This window comes from Malus domestica, chromosome 17 (genome assembly GCF_042453785.1).
Source record: "Malus domestica chromosome 17, GDT2T_hap1".
Taxonomy (NCBI): Eukaryota; Viridiplantae; Streptophyta; class Magnoliopsida; order Rosales; family Rosaceae; genus Malus; species Malus domestica.
In genome coordinates, this window is record NC_091677.1 from 6,160,462 (window position 1) to 6,179,324 (window position 18,863).

Sequence of the window (18,863 nt, forward strand, 5' to 3'; positions counted from 1 at the left end):
GATGCTTCGTGGGATGTGGGGCACACGAGAAAGGATAAGATTGAGAATGAGGATATCCGAGGTAAAGTAGGAGTAGCCGAAATTGAAGGAAAGATGAGAGAAAATCGGTTCCGGTGATTTGGACATGTGCAAAAAAGGCCGACTGACGCTCCGGTTCGAAGATGTGACTACGGGACAGAGGTTCAGGGCCGAAGGGGTAGAGGAAGACCTAGGAAAACTTTGGAAGAGACTCTAAGAAAAGGCTTAGAGTACTTGGATCTAACGGAGGACATGACACAAAACCGAGCGCAATGGCATTCTAGGATTCATATAGCCGACCCCACTTAGTGGGAAAAGGCTTTGTTGTTGTTGTTGTTGTTGTTGTTGTCACTAGTTAGGTTGAATTATGAGGAGAAAAGGGAGCCTTGAATTTGGATGAGGAGGGCCACACTGGTGCTTGATTTCCTCTACAGCACTTACCCTCCTCAAGTGGTGTTAGACAGCTGACTTTGTTTCATTTTTTTTTCTTTCACATATGCCCTGTTAACATAAAATATCATTGAATAAATGGGCAGGTTGAATATGACTGCTACAGTTGTTTCTATAGTTCTTAACCATGAAAACTATAAGGATTGGAGTTTTCGGATGAAGACTTACTTTAAGGCCGAAGATCTTTGGGGCATCGTCAAAGGCACCGTTGATAAACCTCCTGTTGGAGAAGAACGTAAGGCTTGGAAGAAGAAGGATGCCAAGGCCTTATATGCAATCCAGAATTCTTGCGGGGATGATATTTATCCATTAATCAAGGACAAAACCACGGCCGAAAAAGCATGGGATACTTTGTCATGGAGGTTGAGATATGAATCACCAGATGAAAGACGATATGAAAATGGTACGTACATACAAGAAAAGTTGATGAGAAATATTTTGTAATTATTTTTCACACGTAACCATAGGCATTTGTATATATGAAGGGAAAAGAAAAAGGAAATTGAGAATTGAATGATATATCAAATTTTTCATTTTCAGCACACAAGCCAGTTGGCGAAGCGTATCCAAATACGGCAGAGTCGGCATTGGAAGGAGGTCCTAGTGTCACTAGAGGTATCCTCACAAATTAATACTTTTTGTACATAATTCCATTTAATAGTAATTAATGATGACCGTTTAGGTTCATTATCGGTGATATTAATTAGGAGTGGAATCTCCCTCTTATATATTATTTTGTTATATTTTCCGTAGAATTTCCCATTTGTTTATTTCAAGAGGAATTGTATTAATTAATTATTTTGATGCATGTACGGGAAATTTAGCAATTAATAAACATGGGATGCAGGAGCAGGACATGATGAGAGCATCCAAGAAACTTTCGTGAAATATGTCAAGTCTGATGATTGGGATAATGCGATCAACTTTCTTCGCCAACATCCCCAGGCAGCTACTGCAAGAGTTTCATCGAATGGTACAGCTCTTCACTACGCAATCGAGAAGAGTTGCAGCGTGCGCATTATACAAGAGTTGGTGGAGTTAATGGCAATGGAACACTTGGAAATACAAAACTGGATTGGTTTCACAGCTTTTCATTGTTTGATAATTCTGTTTCCAGAAAGGGTTGAAGTAGCTGAATGCATGGTTAAAAAGAACCCCGATTTACTATTGAAGTCGGACATAGCTCTAGTTGTGGTGGCCCAAGGGCATACAAAAGGAGAACGAATGGCTCGCTATCTCTATTCCCTCACTCGACCCGAAACGATAAAAGTTATCGATGCCGCTCAACTTATTTTTGACGGTTTTCGTCTTCATAGATTTGGTACAACTCTTCCCCGTTTGATTTTTTTTTTTTGTTACAAATTTTGTCTATATACATACTTGCAATGTTTTCTTTTCACACTTGTATTATATATAGATCTTGCGTGGGATTTGATTCAACGTTATCCAAAATTGGCCATGGCTACAGACAAAAATGATAATATCCCCTTAGTAACATTGGCCAGTAACCGTTTTGCATTCAAAAGCGGAAGGCCGCTCCATTTATGGGAAAAATTGATCTATCATGGTTAGTACATAATTGCTTTTTGTTTTCTCATTGTATTTTTATCTTTCTAAAAGATAAAACTTGATGAAGTCCAATATTGTAAGTCACTATTAGAATTAGTCCACTTACATGAAATTGGTCCAAAGTCTAGAATTACACATCATCATATTTTTAGTTTCCTACCAATATCAATATACCACTAAGATTGTAAATATGTAAATGCACAAAATCCGTTAATTATAGGATTACTAGTTGAACGAATTCGTTGAACTAATCCCTTATTAACTTCAACTCCCCGGTAGAAAAATATGGTATCTCTGTCTTCTTCTATCATTTGTTTGTTTGTTTGTTTGTTTGTTTTCATTTTGTGTTCATGTTTTTGTTTCCACAACAAAAAACTTCAACTCACCCCACATGTCATCTCCATGTTCTCTCTCTCTCCTCCCTCTCCCTCTCTCCCTCAAAAATAAAAACAACTTAATCATGCATGAGACCCACTTATGTTCAACTGTAAGCCACGGGAACCCAAAAAATAATAAAAAGATGTTAGACATTCGATCTAAGGTTGGAAAGGCTCTCACTCCAACAGAGAGCTCAATGGGTACAACAGGTTGGGTTTGGGCATAAATTTTCAAACTCATTAAGCTAGCGGAGCTTAACTGTAGTTTGACATGACATAACTCATTAAAATAACAGATTTCACACAAAAACAACACAAACATAACTTAACATAAAAATCTTGCTTGAGAGGAATATTTCATTGCATTAATGATTGAGCTTGTATTCTTATCTTGATAGGTATCCGCATAAAACCACTTCCTACCATCAACACGGACAGTCGTATAAATGTTGATCAAGGGCCTCACGCAGAACAAAAAGAGAATAAAAGGCATCATCTCATATACTCAGGTAATTTACATGTCTGCAATCCAATTTGGTTTTTGTTAATGCCTTGCCAATGCTACGACAAAAATATATCAACATCTTTATTCCATATTTCCTACTTAGGATTGTATTGACTTAGCAAAACACTTAAAACACATCGCACTCAAAAAAAAAAAAAAAAAAAAAACTTACACACAAAACATAAACAAAATGGACAGATTAAAACCGAAAAAAGAATAAGGGTTTTCTCGGATTTCACCTTAATTTCACCCACAACCTTCCATTCTTCTCAGTCGAGCTTGGAAACAACCTTGATTCACCTTCCTCCTCCCTAATCTTCCACATGCATACACAAACTGGAATTAAAATTCCAAATATAGAAATCGATCCCAAAACTTAAAGCTTTGATTTTGGGATTAAAAACACTTACACTGGAGGACAGGCCACGAGGAGTGGATCGTTTTTACCTCTTGGGTCGAGCTCCAATTCTGGCAGGTTTCGCCTAAAATCTCGCAGTCGCCGTTTCTTAGATTTGAAATTGAGGAAATTCGGCTACGAATTTGTAGAAACTATCATGGGGTTTAAAAAGAGGACGGAAAGAGGATTGTGAAGGTATAATTTGACGGTCGTTGGTGACCGGTGGACGGCAGCGTTGTTTGTCTTTACTGGGTTGCTGTTGTAGCGTGAATGGGAAGAGGGAGAGAGAGTATACGGGACGGAGGAGAGAGAGAGAATGGGTTTCTAAAATGGACAAGGATTGTCTGCCCTCCTTGTTCCCGTGCCCTCCCATGCTCTCCTGTTTGTGTGGTCACGGTTAAGCCACGTCAAAATTTTATATTACTATTCATTTTTATCTTATTATCTCTATAAAAAAACAATATAAAATGTTGATGTGGCTTAACCGTGACCACACAAAATAGGAGGGCACGGGAAGGCACATGAACAAGGAGGGCAGACAATCCTTGTCCTTCTAAAATTAAAAACCTTATTTAATACTCCTCCCAGATAAAAAGCGTCAAAAAGAAAAGAAAAGAAAAAGAAATGAAATGAAATAAATTAAAATGGAAATGAAAAATAGAGGTAATTAAACTTACATCATAAGGTAAAATTCAACTAATGGTAAAAAATAAGTATATATCTTTAAGCTAATGGAAAAATAACTGATACGAGGGAAATGGTTTTAGTGATAAATAAAATGTTTTTGTTTTGTTTTTCATCAAATTTGACTTGTAATGCAGGAATGAGTTTATTCCGAAGGCTAGTGGCAAATCTTCAAACACTTTTGGGTGGGCCACATACACATTCATATTGCTAATTGATTTTTTTTATCGTTTTATTAATAGTCAATATTATTTTTAAATGATTCTTTTTTTTTAATGAACCTAGGAATCAATCGTATATATCAGATAAAATTGGTGCATGAGCGGGTCCAGCAGTTTCTACCTCTCATGTGTAAAGCAGTGAGTGGAGGAGATATGAATGTTTATAAAGAAAAGAAATTGAAAGAAACACTGTGCGTGGCAACAGAACGAGGGCATGTGGAGTATATTACAAATTTTTTTGGACATTCCTCATATCCCGTACTTGATGTTAGGAACAAACAAAATCAGAGCCTGTTCCAAATTGCCGCTGAATGTCGTCACTACAATGTTTATAATATTATATGTGAGTTTCTCCGAAAACGAGATAAAGATGCCCTTGATAAATCCGAATATGACCTTCATTCTGATGAACTAAAGAAAGCAATGGAGTATAAAGATAACCTCGGCAATAATATGCTACATACGGTAGCAAGGATTACCCCATTGTCACAAATTGATCACATTCAAGGTGCAACTTTGCAAATGCAAAGAGAACTACAATGGTTCAAGGTGACTATTTATCTATTTATCTATCTATATATGCTTATATTTATGAAGTATTTTCACTATATGTTGTTTATATATATTTTGTGGCTATAAATTTACTCTCATTTTCTCCTACTTCTTCACATATTTTTGTTATTTTATTTATCCAATTTCAAAAAAAAAAAAAAAGATAATGTAGAAGTTACTTCTCTTTAAAAATCAAAACAAAATTTTGTTGACATGTACAAGCATAACAGGAAAAAATTGAAATTAAAAAGGAAAACATTATTATTTAACTACGTACTATACTATCATCCTACGTGCTTAACTATTGATTTTAGGTTGTGGTGTCTCAAACGACAAAAGTTAAAGGATTTATATGAAGAGATAAAGAATTCAAAGTCACATCCATAAATAATTTGGTCTCCCAAAATGCAGGAGGTGGAGAGCATTGCAGAACCCAAGGATTGTGAATCTGGAAACAATGATAATAAGACACCACAAAAAGTGTTCAAGGAGAATCACAAAGAATTGGGGAAAGAGGCAGAAAAGTCAATGAAGGAAACATCAACTTCTTGTACAGTTGTAGGTGCTCTTATTGTCACCATAATGTTTGCTGCAGCATTCACAGCTCCTGGTGAAAATGATAAGAATGATGAAAAGATAGATCTTCCCATATTCTTAACTAATAAGGTATTCACAACTTTTATAGTTTCAGATACAATCTCGCTTTTTTCTTCAACAACCTCGGTTATCATGTTTTTGGGCATTCTCACATCACGTTATTCTGAAGATGATTTTTACAAATCCTTGCCCACAAAAATGATAATTGGCCTTTTCACCCTCTTTTTATCTATCGCCACCATGATGATTGTCTTTTCTTGTGGCCTTTACATTATGCTTGGCGGGAAATCATCAATTGTTATTCCAAGCATTTTGCTTGCCAGTGTTCCAGTTACCTCATTCATATGGATGCAATTTCCGTTGCTTGTTGAGTTATTCATTTCTACTTTTGGACCGGGTATAGGAAGCAGAAAAATTTGTTTTGAATTCCTATGTTATCCTTAGTTGGGTTTGAATTTGCTACTTTTTAAGAAACATGTACAGAGAAGCCAATATATGCGCTTTTTATTTGGCCAATTATGTATTCGCTTTCTATTTGACAATTATGTATGTACTTTATATTTGACAACTATGTATGCGCTTTCTATCCTTAAAGAAAATTTCAACTTCAATTTATATTTTTGAGTTTTCTTTTTTGGTGAATTTCTATTTTAAGTTAGTTACTAAGACAAGCTCTATATAGGCTCTAGTTTTTGGTTGATAAAATGAATTCAAATCAACCTCAAAAGGAGGAAAAGTACATCAATGTTATCTCAAGCAGGGAAAAACATAACCCAGCAAGTAGAGACTAACAAAACTAAGCCATATATGCATACAAATAGAGGGCAATAAAAGGCACTGCCGAGCCATAACTATTAAAATACCAGAGGACATGGTAATTCATCATGTGACAAGACCAAAATCAAAGACATCATATTTTTGAAAATACACATACATCCAAAAATGTTTCAACTTTGAGAAGACGATTTACGTGTTAATAGCTTAAAAAGTATTAGAACATGAGAAACCTTTTTCACAAATGTTATCAACATTGACAACCGTGAATGCATCATAAAACTTAGTGTATCAGCTCATATTTTAGATACACTGAGAAGCCTCTCCCCACAATTGCCACAATACATGCATTAACCACCATCCATAATTGGACCTAGGAAGACATTTAAAATTCCTTGGTAGAATTCTCTACCAACTTCCAATTTCAATGTCTGCAGACTGCATGCACCACCCAACTAAGCATTCAACCATATATAATACATTAACCAATGCGTGTAAATATCACATGCATTCACCTTATGAGAATTACCTTGTGGGAATTTCAAAAGCCATGCACCTCCACTTAGGAGGGACGTGTCATTCTCAATAGGAAGAGATTTTTTCAGCGTGCCTAAAGCATTTCACAACATAAGTATATGGACATTGAAATATTTATTTCTCCCTCCACTTATATCATACTTCTCTTTGTTCGTGGGTTCTCCGTGTGAATTTGTTCGATCTTGTTTCCTTCATTTAGTATCCACAATAAATAGACTTGCTTAATTCTTATCTCCTTCACGTAGGACTAGGGAGATGCTGAGGACCATAGACAGACTTGCTTAATTCTTATTGCTTAAGTAAGAGTTATGTATCGGCATACGGAAAATGCATTGGCTGATCATGATTGCTTTCTCTTCTGATCTTGGAAATGCATAAAAAAACTTCTACTTTCGGAAAGGAAGAGTTCGGAAAGGATCATTAACCATCCAACATGTTTCTTCAGTAACAAAAGATAACCAAATTGATATATGGCTGTTGAAGAGTTATTATATATGATACGAAGAAACTCGTGGGGAAAAGACTACAGCATATACACATCAAGGTGAGTCCTAGTGTGATAAAAACTTTCATACTCCTCTTTGTATCGTGGGTACTCTGAGCGATCTGTGCTTGGGAGCATGGCATATACTTCAAAGGGTACTACTCCAAATTCGAAAGTACTGTTTTCTTTTTCTATCTAAACAGTGGAAAGGAAACATTAGAATTGTAAAAGTTGGAACTTCGAATGGGAATTGCAATGTTATACCACTCGATATGTTCAGTTGTACCACAAGTTTGATTTCTTTGCGGAAATATGGTAATTAATTTGATCCAAGGAGATGTAGGCCAGATAAATCTCTTTGACATGGGAAAATTACAGAAGTCTAGTAGTGTGCCGCGGTATTTAAAAAACAAATTAATAGTAATCATCATTTAAGTCTTTGACACAAAAAATCCCGACTTATTTTGTTCCTTGGTTCATTATTGGTTAATTTAATCTTGTTGTGAATACGATACTTTCCGCCACCAATAGCCTTCGAAATCAATGTCATCCTCTGGACTCCATTGTCGCATCTCATGTTGTAGCTCCAATGGAAAATAAAGAATACCTTCAAATAGACATTCTACATTTTTTTTTGTTCGCTGAAAAACTCTCAAATAAATGAAATGTAATATACTCATCTTGATCTAGAAGTGTAAATAAAAAGGTAAATTTACCTCTTTTCCTTTACTACTTTACTGGTTAAAGATAGAAAAGTAAATAGCATCTCAAAATTACATATTTTATGGTAATTACCCACAAAAAAAAGGAAATATTAAAAAACATAGTTTCTAATTGTTTGATGTAGTGGAGTTTCAATAATTGTAAAACGTGCCTTATAAAAAATTTATAGTATTCAACACTGTTCTAGTCTTAGTTTTTGAGGTCTTTAATTTCCTATTAGGATGATGTTGGACCACCTTGGTTTATGATAGAATCAAACTCTCTCTCCCTCTCTCGTTTTATTAAATACATCTAATTAAGTTTTCTTCTTGATTGTCTTTTGTTTCGCTAACCACTGGACTATGGAGACGCCGAGTACCACGAAAAGAATCATGAGGCAGTGCTACATAGCAAGAGCGCAACATAGTTGGTGGACGTGCCTTCGGCCAAACTTCTACTAGCGTAATTAGCCCAAACGCGTCCCTTATGCTTCCAATTCTTGTTTCTGAGCTGTATATGGTATAGTTTCGGAACCTCAGCTTGGGTGCAGGACCAAAGCTGAACACTCATCTAATTACGGCTGCTTGGCCACTATGTCGTTGGAATACTAGTATACGAGCTATGATCAAGGGACATAAAATAATTACTATCTTCAACAATGCATAATTTTTAACCTAATTGTGGGTAGACCTATAAACGGGTCGAGTTTATTGAGTTTGGATCGGTTTTAACCCGACCCGTTAAATTAACGGTCACCCGAACACAATCCGTTAATCTAATTCGGTCATCTATTTAACCCGTTAACAATTTTGTTTTTGTTTTTTGTTTTTGTTTTTAATTTTGCATTCCAATACAAATTACAAGTATTAACTTCCACAGCTTCGTTTTAAAACTTTTATCATGGTTTTCTGATGACTATCACTTTTGCACCATCAGTATATGGTATGTAATGGTTGAGAAGAAATTTTTCATTACTCAACATCAGACGCACCTCAATCAGGTCATCTAAGATTTTAGCCTAAAACTATTAAGCATCCAAACAAATATACGAACTCATATACACAATGATTTGGAGAAAGGACATAAAAAAACTGGTTCTTTACATTCAAACCACTGCCATATATGTATGTATCCTTATTTACATTTTCCTTGCTGTGTGGAGTGCAGTGTAACTAATCTAACAGACACATTGTTCAATGGTACGATTACTTTTACGGCCTTACTTGGACCGGATCTGTTTTATAGGATCGTAGCTGTGTATTATTGATTAATGTAGTTGTTTTAGGCACATAATATGTACTAAGATTTCTTTAAACAGGTGGTGATCAAGTACGCGAAAGATAGACCGATCCTGCTTTCGAGCTTTCAGCCTGAGAAAATTGCGATCACATACCCTGTTAATATTTGTAAAAGGTATCTTGAGAAATCCAGGGGCAGTGACCAAGATTAAACAGGCCAAACTTTGCATTATAACCTATGGACAATTAAAGTAAGCCATCATTAGTTTGGTAAAAGCACTTTTCAGATCAGAAGCACTTATTCAGCTAATAATATGATCATATCCTTTGTCAGCTAATAATATGATCATATCCTTTGTCACCACCGTATGCTTCAAAGTTCAAAGAACCAGTTCCTAACTTCCTAAAGCAGCACAAACAAAACCCAAAAAACCCCAAAATCTCCAATCCAATCACACAAGAAAGCATCATTTGCACAACAAAACAAACAATCACAATCGAAATTCTCAAACACAAATCAACTACTTACAAATTAATTCGAAGCTGTTGTGAAGAGCACCACCTAAAACCAAGCTCAAGTAAAAAACTGAGAAAACATAGACCAAAAGTCTAATCTTCAGAAACGTAAATAATCACCATGGAAGAAGATGTGGAAGGGAATCGGTGTTGAACGTGTTGAATTGTGGCCAAGTGACCATCACCTTTCCTAATAAACAAACCAAAAGAAAAAAAAGTGAAAGGCATCATGATTATGTTTGTTGAAAAGAAAAAAGAAAAGTCATGATGATGTTTGTAAAGTAATCATTATGTCTTTACTTTGGTTTTGTTTATTAGTTGTTTTAGGATGGATGAATGTTAGCATACGGAAGTGAGAAAGAGAGAGGAAGGAGTGTGCACCATTTTCTGTTTTAGTAGTCCATCTTTGAGAGAGAGCAAAGAGAGCTGCAGAGACCAGAAAACTGAGAGCAGAAAAGAAGAAGAATGTGCTCTTCTTTTTGGTTAGCAATCATCCATCATAGTTATTGTTGTAATAGCTTTGAGCTACATGTATAGAGAAGAAATTATTCATTATATTTCTTTCTCTATTTGTTTCTGTGGTGTGTGAGAGCTATTGGGTGTATTGGGTTATTTGGGTTGTGAGATTGCCAACACTTTGTAAACTCCCATTTGGTTGATAGTGGATTATTGGGTGAGCTCCTACTGCTCCGAGAACGTACTCCAGTTACACTGACTGTTGAGGAACCTCGTTAAAATCTTGGTGTCTTTAATATTTTGTTCTTGCATTTCATTTGATATATTTCCTGTGGGTTATCAAGAGTTGGTTCCATAAGGTTTGGTGCTATATTAGCACAACAATTGGTATCAGAGCACTGGTTGCTCTTGGGTACTGTCTAGTTGCCAAAGATGTCAGACGGGCAAGATGAGAATCCTTTTGGAAGCAGCTCCGGGTTTGCAAGAACTACGGTGCAAAATGCAAAGTTCGAAGTGGAAAAGTTTGATGGCACAAACAACTTCGGGATGTGGCAATGTGAGGTCAAAGATGTGTTGGCTCAACAAGATCTACTTGCCGCTTTGGGAGAGAAGCCGGAAGCTATGTCGAAGCCGGAATGGGAGAAATTAAATTTGTGGGCTTGCTCTTCAATTCGGTTGTGCCTTACAAAAACTCAGAAGTATTTTGTGATGCGGGAGACATTAGCAAGTGTGTTGTGGTAAAAATTGGAAGACAAGTATATGACAAAGAATGCAGAGAACCGGCTACACTTGAAGAAAAAGCTCTACCGCTTCCAATACAAAGAAGGTACAAAAATGATTAGACACCTTGATGCTTTTAATAAGTTGATTGCCGACTTGTTAAATTTAGATGAGGATATTAAGGATGAAGACAAGGCCTTAATATTGTTGAATTCCTTGCCGGACTCTTATGAGCATTTTGTTACCACTATTATGCATGGTAAAGAAACTGTGAAATTTGAAGATGTGTCAAATGCCTTGATGAATTATGAAATGAGGCATAGAGATAAAAATCATGATAGTACCTCTGAAGCTTTATTTGTTAGAGGTAGATCATCGGAGAGAATATCATCTTCTAGTAGGAAAAAATCACAGTCTCGACCTAGAGGAAACTCTAAAGGTAGAAAACCTTTGGAAATGGATGAATGTGCCTTTTGTCATAATAAGGGCCATTGGAAGAAAGATTGTCCTAAATTGAAGACCAAAGGCAAAGAAAGTTCTGAAGCTAATGTTGCTGAGGTTGAAACAGATTTTTCTGATTTTGCTTTAACCACTTCCTCATCATTTGATTGTGCTACTAAGTGGGTGTTGGATACGGGTTGTACTCATCATATGACTCCTCACAAGGATTGGTTCTCAAGCTTGAAAGAGTTTGATGGTGGAGTTGTGTTCATGGGAGATGACAATCCTTGCACAACAAAAGGGATCGGTACAGTTCGTTTGAAGTTGCATGATGGCATGGTTAAAGAGTTGACAGGTGTTCGGTATGTACCGAATTTGAAGAAAAATCTTATTTCTTTGGGTACTTTGGAATCCAAGGGCTTCAGGTTTCATTCAAATGGACAGACATTGAAAGTTACTTATGGTGCACTTGTTGTGATGAAAGCTCCTCGATGTGGCCATTTGTATTTATTGCAGGGAAGCACTGTGACAGGTGAAGCATCTGTAGTCTCTGAAAATATGGGCACATCTGATTCAGATACTACTAGACTGTGGCATATGAGATTAGGCCATGTCGGTGAGAAAGCTCTACAAGGGCTTGTGAAACAAGGCCTTCTAAAAGGTGACACGACTTGTAAGCTTGATTTCTGCGAGCATTGTGTCTTGGGGAAGCAAACTAGAGTGAAGTTTGGTACTGCTGTACATCAGACGAATGGCATTCTTGATTATGTGCATTCGGATGTTTGGGGTCCTACAAAGACTCCCTCTTTGAGTGGTAGACATTGGTTCGTGACCTTTGTTGATGATTATTCAAGAAGGTCTTGGGTTTACACTATGAAGCACAAGAGTGAGGTATTGAGCATTTTCTTGAGTTGGAAGAAAATGGTTGAGAACCAGACTGGGAGAAAGATTAAGATTTTGAGATCGGATAATGGTGGTGAATACACATCCGACCCTTTCTTTAAAGTTTGCAAAGAGGAAGGAATTGTGAGACATTTTAGTGTTCGGGGAACTCCACAACAAAATGGAGTTGCAGAAAGATTGAATCGAACCTTGCTTGAGAAGGTTAGATGTATGTTGTCTCAGTGGGGTTTAAGCAAATCATTTTGGGCAGAGGCAGTTAATTATGCATGTCACATCATCAACCGGTTACCCTCAGCTGCTGTTCAGGGTAAGACACCAATGGAGGTATGGACTGGAAAACCTTCTTCTGATTATGACTATATCCGTATTTTTGGTTCACCTGCTTATTTTCATGTGACTGAAAATAAACTTGATCCAAGAGCCAAAAAGGCTATCTTTCTTGGTTTTAGTAATGGTGTCAAAGGTTACAGGTTGTGGTGTCCAGAGATGAAAAAACTTGTAATCAGCAGAGATGTGACATTTGATAAAGAAAGTATGTACAAAGTCTCTGAGAAGAATGTGAAAGATGTCCAATAGGTGGAGCTTGAGAAAGTTGCCTCTGGTACTTCAAATCCTATTTCCGCTGATGTCGAAGCCACTACAAGTGAAAAAGTTGTAGACTATGAGGATGTTGAAGAAGTTGAACTTGAAGATTCTATTCAAGTTGAAGAGGAAGTTTCACCCCAAGAGTCTATTGCCAAGAACAGAGGAAAATGACAAATTACCAAGCCAGCTCGGTATAGTGACTATGTTTCTTTTGCTCTTCCTATTATCACTGATGAGATTCCATCCAATTTTGAGGAAGCTATTGAGAGTGAAGAAAATGAGAGGTGGTGCAATGTCATGGGTGATGAGATGAATTCTCTCTTGAAGAACAAGACTTGGGAGTTAGCTAAATTGCCTAAGGGCAAGAAAGCTATCGGTTGCAAATGGGTGTATGCCAAGAAGGAAGATGCTGATGAGAAAAGTAATGTGAGATTCAAAGCAAGATTAGTTGCTAAAGGGTATACACAAAAGGAGGGCATTGACTACAATGAAATCTTTTCTCCGGTTGTGAAGCACTCCTCAATTCGCATTATGTTAGCTCTTGTTGCACAGTATGATCTTGAGCTTGTGCAACTCGATGTGAAGACGGCTTTCCTACATGGTGATTTGAATGAAGAGATCTATATGTGTCAACCGGATGGGTATATAGTGAAAGGGAAGGAGAATTTGTTTTGCAAATTGAAGAAATCACTTTATGGCTTGAAGCAATCTCCAAGACAATGGTATTTGAGGTTTGATAAATTTATGAGAGGCCAAAATTATTCTAGAAGTCAATATGATCATTGTGTGTACTTCAAGAAGTTGCAAGATGGGTCTTTCATTTATTTGTTGATATATGTTAATGATATGTTGATTGCCTCAAAGAATGTTGAAGAGATTGAAAAATTGAAGAAGCAAATGAAGAATGAGTTTGAGATGAAGGATCTTGGTGAAGCGAAGAAGATCCTTGGCATGGAGATCACTAGAGATAGAGAGAAGGGTTTGGTCAGTTTGAATCAAAGACAATATCTTGAAAAGTTGATTCGGAAATTTGGAGTTCATGATTCAACCAAACCGGTTAGTACCCCTTTGGCTCCTCATTTTAAATTGAGTTCTTTACAGTGTCCTAAAACTGATAAAGAGAAGCTGCAAATGAAAAATATACCATATGCAAATTTGGTTGGTAGTTTGATGTGTGCAATGGTATGCTCTAGACCGGATATTGCTCATGCAGTTGGCATGGTGAGTCGATATATGCATAATCCAGGTAAAGAGCATTGGCAAGCAGCTAAGTGGATATTGAGGAATCTCCATGGTACTCGAGACATTGGTTTATGCTTTGAGAAAGATGACTCTGGTATTGGTCATTTTGCAGTTGGTTATGTTGATTCAGATTATGCAAGTGATCTAGATGGAAGGAAGTCTACTACAGGCTATGTGTTTACTATGGCTAAAGGGCCAATTTGTTGGAGGTTCATTTTGCAGTCGTCTGTTGCATTGTCTACTACAGAGGCTGAATATATGGCAGTTGCTGAAGCTATAAAGGAGGCCATTTGGATACATGGGTTGATTAGAGATTTGGGGGTTGATCAGAAACAGGTGGAGGTACATTGTGATAGTCAGAGTGCCATTTATTTGGCTAAGTATCAGGTTCATCATGCGAGGACCAAGCACATAGATGTGCGTTATCACTTTGTTCGTGAAGTTGTTGGTGAAGGAGAAATCATTCTACAGAAGATTCCAACTAAAGACAACCCCGCTGATATGTTGACTAAGGTTGTTGGTGTAGCCAAGTTTGTTCATTGTTTGAACTTGGCTCACATTTTGCCTATATAAAGAAAGCGTTGAGCAGTAGGAGTTTTTGGAGCATTTGGCTTGGCATGAATTGTTCTCTTGCTAGTGTTTGGGAGTGATTTTTTTGGTCAATTGTGTTGGTTGGCTTATCATGGCGTTTTCGGAACTTGGCCAAGGTGGAGATTGTTGAATTGTGGCCAAGTGACCATCACCTTTCCTAATAAACAAACCAAAAGAAAAAAAAGTGAAAGGCATCATGATTATGTTTGTTGAAAAGAAAAAAGAAAAGTCATGATGATGTTTGTAAAGTAATCATTATGTCTTTACTTTAGTTTTGTTTATTAGTTGTTTTAGGATGGATGAATGTTAGCATACGGAAGTGAGAAAGAGAGAGGAATGAGTGTGCACCATTTTCTGTTTTAGTAGTCCATCTTTGAGAGAGCAAAGAGAGCTGCAGAGACCAGAAAACTGAGAGCAGAAAAGAAGAAGAAGGTGCTCTTCTTTTTGGTTAGCAATCATCTATCATAGTTATTGTTGTAATAGCTTTGAGCTACATGTATAGAGAAGAAATTATTCATTATATTTCTTTCTCTATTTGTTTCTGTGGTGTGTGAGAGCTATTGGGTGTATTGGGTTATTTGGATTGTGAGATTGCCAACACTTTGTAAACTCCCATTTGGTTGATAGTGGATTATTGGGTGAGCTCCTACTGCTCTGAGGACGTACTCCAGTTACACTAACTGTTGAGGAACCTCGTTAAAATCTTGGTGTCTTTAATATTTTGTTCTTGCATTTCATTTGATATATTTCCTGTGGGTTATCAAGAGTTGGTTCCATAAGGTTTGGTGCTATCTTAGCACAACAGACCGGAGAGAGGTGGAGAGTTCAGCAAAACCTTGATTTTTGAGGAAGAAGATGAGGGAGAGAATGGGAGCCAGAGAGCAAACGGCACGAGACATAGAGAGCGATGGTTTCTCGATTACGTCTTTTGAAATTACGCAAAAGCCCTCAATGACGGGTGTTAACGGATTTCGTGGGTTAATGCTAAAGATGAAGGTGAGACATAACAGCTAAGCTGAACGTTATCGGCTAGTGTGTAAGTCATCACATTTTCCGCTAGTGTGTATACACTCAACTGTAACTCTTATCCCTTCAGTGGAGAAATATACAAGATATTCCTTATATGGTATCACCCGCCTCTCTGAATAACTGCTTCTCTTCGATCCTGAGCTGCTTCCTGCAATTTTCTTTAATCACCCAAAGCTGAATTGTCATCTTCTCTTATCTTCTTTGATCTTTCTCTTCTCTGATATTGCTCAGCAATTCCATGCGGTCTTCAAGTTCTTTGCCTGTGATCCATCCAGAGTTCATCGTTCCCAATTCTACTCCGATGAATCCCAAGTCTTCAGTTTCTTCAATTGTAATATTAGTTGTATGGTTCCTGCGACGCTTAAGCGGGACAATTATCTCATTTGGAAGGCATTTTTTGATCCTATCTTTTGTCGCTACAAGCTCATCGAAATTGTCAACGGCTTTGAGACCTGTCCGCCACAATTCCTTCTTGATCGATCTGGAAACTGCACTGGAATTCTTATTCCAGCATTTGAAGTCTGGTATGAAAAGGATCAAAATATCCTCATACAAGATATTTCTTATAGTTTCTTCAGTAACAGAAGATAACCAATTAGATATATGGTTTTTGAAGAATTATTATGATAGGAAGAAACTCGTGGGAAAAAGGACTACAACATACACATCAAGGTGAGTCCTAGTATGATAAAAAAAATTCATAGTCCTCTTTGTTAGGGTACTTTGCGCGATCTGTCGTAGGTGCTTGGAAGCATGGCATATATTTCGAAGGGTACTCCAAATTTGTAAGCATTGTCTTCTTTTTCTATGGAAACATTAGAACTGTACAAGCTGGAACTTCGAATGGGAATTGCATATATTCAGTTATACCAGAAGCTTGATTCCAAGGAAAACCGTTTTCCGCGGTGAAATATTTGGCCACGGAAGAAGGCATGGCAGTTGGAAGACTGAGAAATAGAACAAGGGTTTGCTTATAACTTCACTTGAATCTTTGATTATGTACATGTACTTAACCATCTATCTTGCTTGTTTTTACTTCTCTCTGTTTGTGTTTATTTCACTTTGGTGGATTGAGCGTTGGCTCTGCAGGTTGAAGCTAGCTAGCAGCCGTTAGCATGACTACTTGGCCACACCCTTGCTTCTGAAGCAAGTTGTCATCATCTCTGTCAATTACCGTTCAGCCCCTGAAAAACATCTCGCCAGGTCTGCTGCTTATGATGATAGATTATTAGTGTGTTTGGAGGAGTGACTTTAAACGAGTGTATTAACTTGAGATTTTGAAAGATTTTATGAGAAATATAAGTTCATGGAGTTCAATCAGTGTCCGTCCTTTTGAATCCGAGTTCGAAGCCCCCTCCCAAAACTATAACCGAGTTATGTTTCATCTTGAGTCGGGTTTGGATTGGGCTAGCCAGCTAAATTTGATCTGGGCCTTTCAATCTTGGGCCTGGGCTACCAAACCAGCCCAAAGAACCAGAAACAAACAAGGTGAGAGAGAGAGAGATAGAGAAATGGCATTTTATCCTCTCACAATCTCTTCACATAAACAGATACATCTCCGTCTCCGAGTCCCCACTCAAAGCGGAAGATAAGAACTTTAACAGAAGAAGAAGAAGAAGAAGATGTTATCTGTGGGAATGGGAATCGAGTGCCAGGCAAACCTGAACGCCGCCGTATTGCGGCTGAAGCTGCCGCAGCAAAATCTTCTATATGTCAAGAGTGTTAATCAACGAGCATTGAATTTGAAGCAGAAGACTTCTTCTTTCTCTGTTTCTCACTCGATGCTGGAGCTGAGGCTCGGACATACTCGTGCCGCAAGAAGCGTCAGGCTCTCCGCCGCCGCCGAGTCTCTGGTCGCCGAAGAAACGGCCACCGCAGACACCGCCCCGGAAAAAGACGTCTGTTTTTTCTCCTACTCAGTATCTCTGTTGGGTTTTTGTGTTCCTTGGCTGTCTTGTTCTATAATTTAGAATTGTGCTGCTTTTCTTCCTGGGTTCTGTTTGGTTGCCGAGAAAGTGGAAACTCAGAAAACTGTGACATTGTGATATTCCTTAACACTAAGGTTAATTCATAATTGGGTTTATCAACAATTATATGCTGATCTGAGTTGAATGTATTTATTTTTATTTTTCCTCTGGATTTTTTCTGAGTTCGTAGAATTTGATATTTTTCTTACTCAGTTATAACTTATAAGCATGAAACAATAAGTATGGATTGTTCTAAAAGGACTAAAAGTGTTTCTGACAACTAAAAACGATTCTGCCAATGTTTGCAGAAAAAATTAAAAGTGCTTATACATCAGAAAACTCTCTTTAGTTCTAGGTGGTGCCTCTGAAGCACTTGGATTTAAAAAAGAAAATATTTCGACTTTTCTTATGATAAAAGTGCTTCTATAAAAGGTGTGAACTACCTTTTGTTTCACACCTTTTTCCAATTACGAAATACAATTGTTAGTTCTAAAAAACGCTGCTGTTGCCATTTATTACTATGATTTAGTATTATTTCTCTTCACTGGTAAGTGAGGGGTCTTAAATTCGATTTTCGTCAAAGGTAAATTTGAATCACATTATTGCTAGCCCATTGTGAGGCCTAGCCAATTCCTCCACCTCCTTAGTGTAGATAATATCGTTTTGTTTTTTTTTTTTTTAAAAGGACGCTGCTGTTACAGTGGAACTTACGTTTCTGTTTTTTGGATGATATAGAAGCTCGGAGTGGTGGTGAAGCCATTTGAGAAACCGAGGCTGGTATTGAAGTTTATTTGGATGGAAAAGAACATCGGCATTGCGCTGGACCAGATGATACCTGGCCACGGCTCCATCCCTCTCAGCCCCTATTACTTCTGGCCGAGGAAAGATGCGTGGGAGGAGCTCAAGGTCTTGCTCGAAAGCAAGCCCTGGATATCTCAGAAACAGATGATTATTCTTCTCAATCAGGCTACCGATATCATCAATTTGTGGCAGCAGAGCGGCGGCAACCTGGCGTAAGCTTTTATGTAGAAAATTGAGTTTTAAGCTGCCGTGTTCGTGTGTTATAGTTAGCAATGCTCTTTTATAACATATTTTGGTTATTTGTGAACCACATTTGTTAGATTTTCTCTTTTCTCTTCAGATGATATCGACTGTATCTTCCGAGTTCCAATCACATTTCGTTGTTCCGATCACATTTGTTTCGCTCAAACTTTGTTTCGCGTTTGCAATTGAATCGTGTAGTTCAATATGTTGGTATGCATTCGTCGATGCCAATCTTATGCAAGAGATTTCTCCTCGCAATGTGCA

At 37.5% G+C, this 18,863-nt stretch overlaps 2 protein-coding genes and 1 long non-coding RNA gene across 4 annotated transcripts; 2 read left to right on the forward strand and 1 right to left on the reverse strand.

The window, feature by feature from the left end:
* The first annotated feature begins 424 nt into the window (after positions 1 to 424).
* LOC103404712 (uncharacterized) lies at positions 425 to 5,985 on the forward strand. Of its 2 annotated transcripts, XM_070816911.1 has the most exons (8): positions 425 to 871; positions 1,009 to 1,083; positions 1,316 to 1,789; positions 1,886 to 2,035; positions 2,813 to 2,923; positions 4,138 to 4,185; positions 4,286 to 4,770; positions 5,185 to 5,985. In XM_070816911.1, exons 1-8 carry the CDS (start codon positions 547 to 549, stop codon positions 5,812 to 5,814), a joined length of 2,298 nt encoding a protein of 765 aa, XP_070673012.1. In that variant the 5' UTR covers positions 425 to 546; the 3' UTR covers positions 5,815 to 5,985. The 2 variants fall into 2 exon arrangements, with proteins under 2 accessions (XP_070673012.1, XP_070673011.1); XM_070816910.1 differs by having other exon boundaries at positions 1,316 to 2,035.
* A 2,966-nt stretch (positions 5,986 to 8,951) lies between these two features.
* Positions 8,952 to 9,775, reverse strand: LOC139193599 (uncharacterized). Its single transcript, XR_011577914.1, has 2 exons — positions 9,635 to 9,775; positions 8,952 to 9,341 (listed from the first exon to the last, which is right to left on the reverse strand). It is a non-coding gene; the product is annotated as an uncharacterized lncRNA (long non-coding RNA).
* Positions 9,776 to 15,996: 6,221 nt separating this feature from the next.
* On the forward strand, positions 15,997 to 18,748 carry LOC114822592 (small ribosomal subunit protein cS23z-like). Its single transcript, XM_029097284.2, has 2 exons — positions 15,997 to 17,486; positions 18,291 to 18,748. Exons 1-2 carry the CDS (start codon positions 17,211 to 17,213, stop codon positions 18,570 to 18,572), a joined length of 558 nt encoding a protein of 185 aa, XP_028953117.2. The 5' UTR covers positions 15,997 to 17,210; the 3' UTR covers positions 18,573 to 18,748.
* Positions 18,749 to 18,863: the final 115 nt, after the last annotated feature.

What these genes read in the sequence shown, in the direction of transcription:
- LOC103404712 (XM_070816910.1), top strand. Translation starts at nt 547, where the DNA reads ATGGGCAGGTTGAATATGACTGCTACAGTTGTTTCTATAGTTCTTAAC. An exon ending in GCATCATCTCATATACTCAG is followed by an intron (nt 2,924 to 4,137) that starts GTAATTTACATG and finishes CTTGTAATGCAG; the next exon opens with GAATGAGTTTATTCCGAAGG. An exon ending in AAATCTTCAAACACTTTTGG is followed by an intron (nt 4,186 to 4,285) that starts GTGGGCCACATA and finishes TAATGAACCTAG; the next exon opens with GAATCAATCGTATATATCAG.
- LOC114822592 (XM_029097284.2), top strand. Translation starts at nt 17,211, where the DNA reads ATGTTATCTGTGGGAATGGGAATCGAGTGCCAGGCAAACCTGAACGCC. An exon ending in ACACCGCCCCGGAAAAAGAC is followed by an intron (nt 17,487 to 18,290) that starts GTCTGTTTTTTC and finishes TGGATGATATAG; the next exon opens with AAGCTCGGAGTGGTGGTGAA.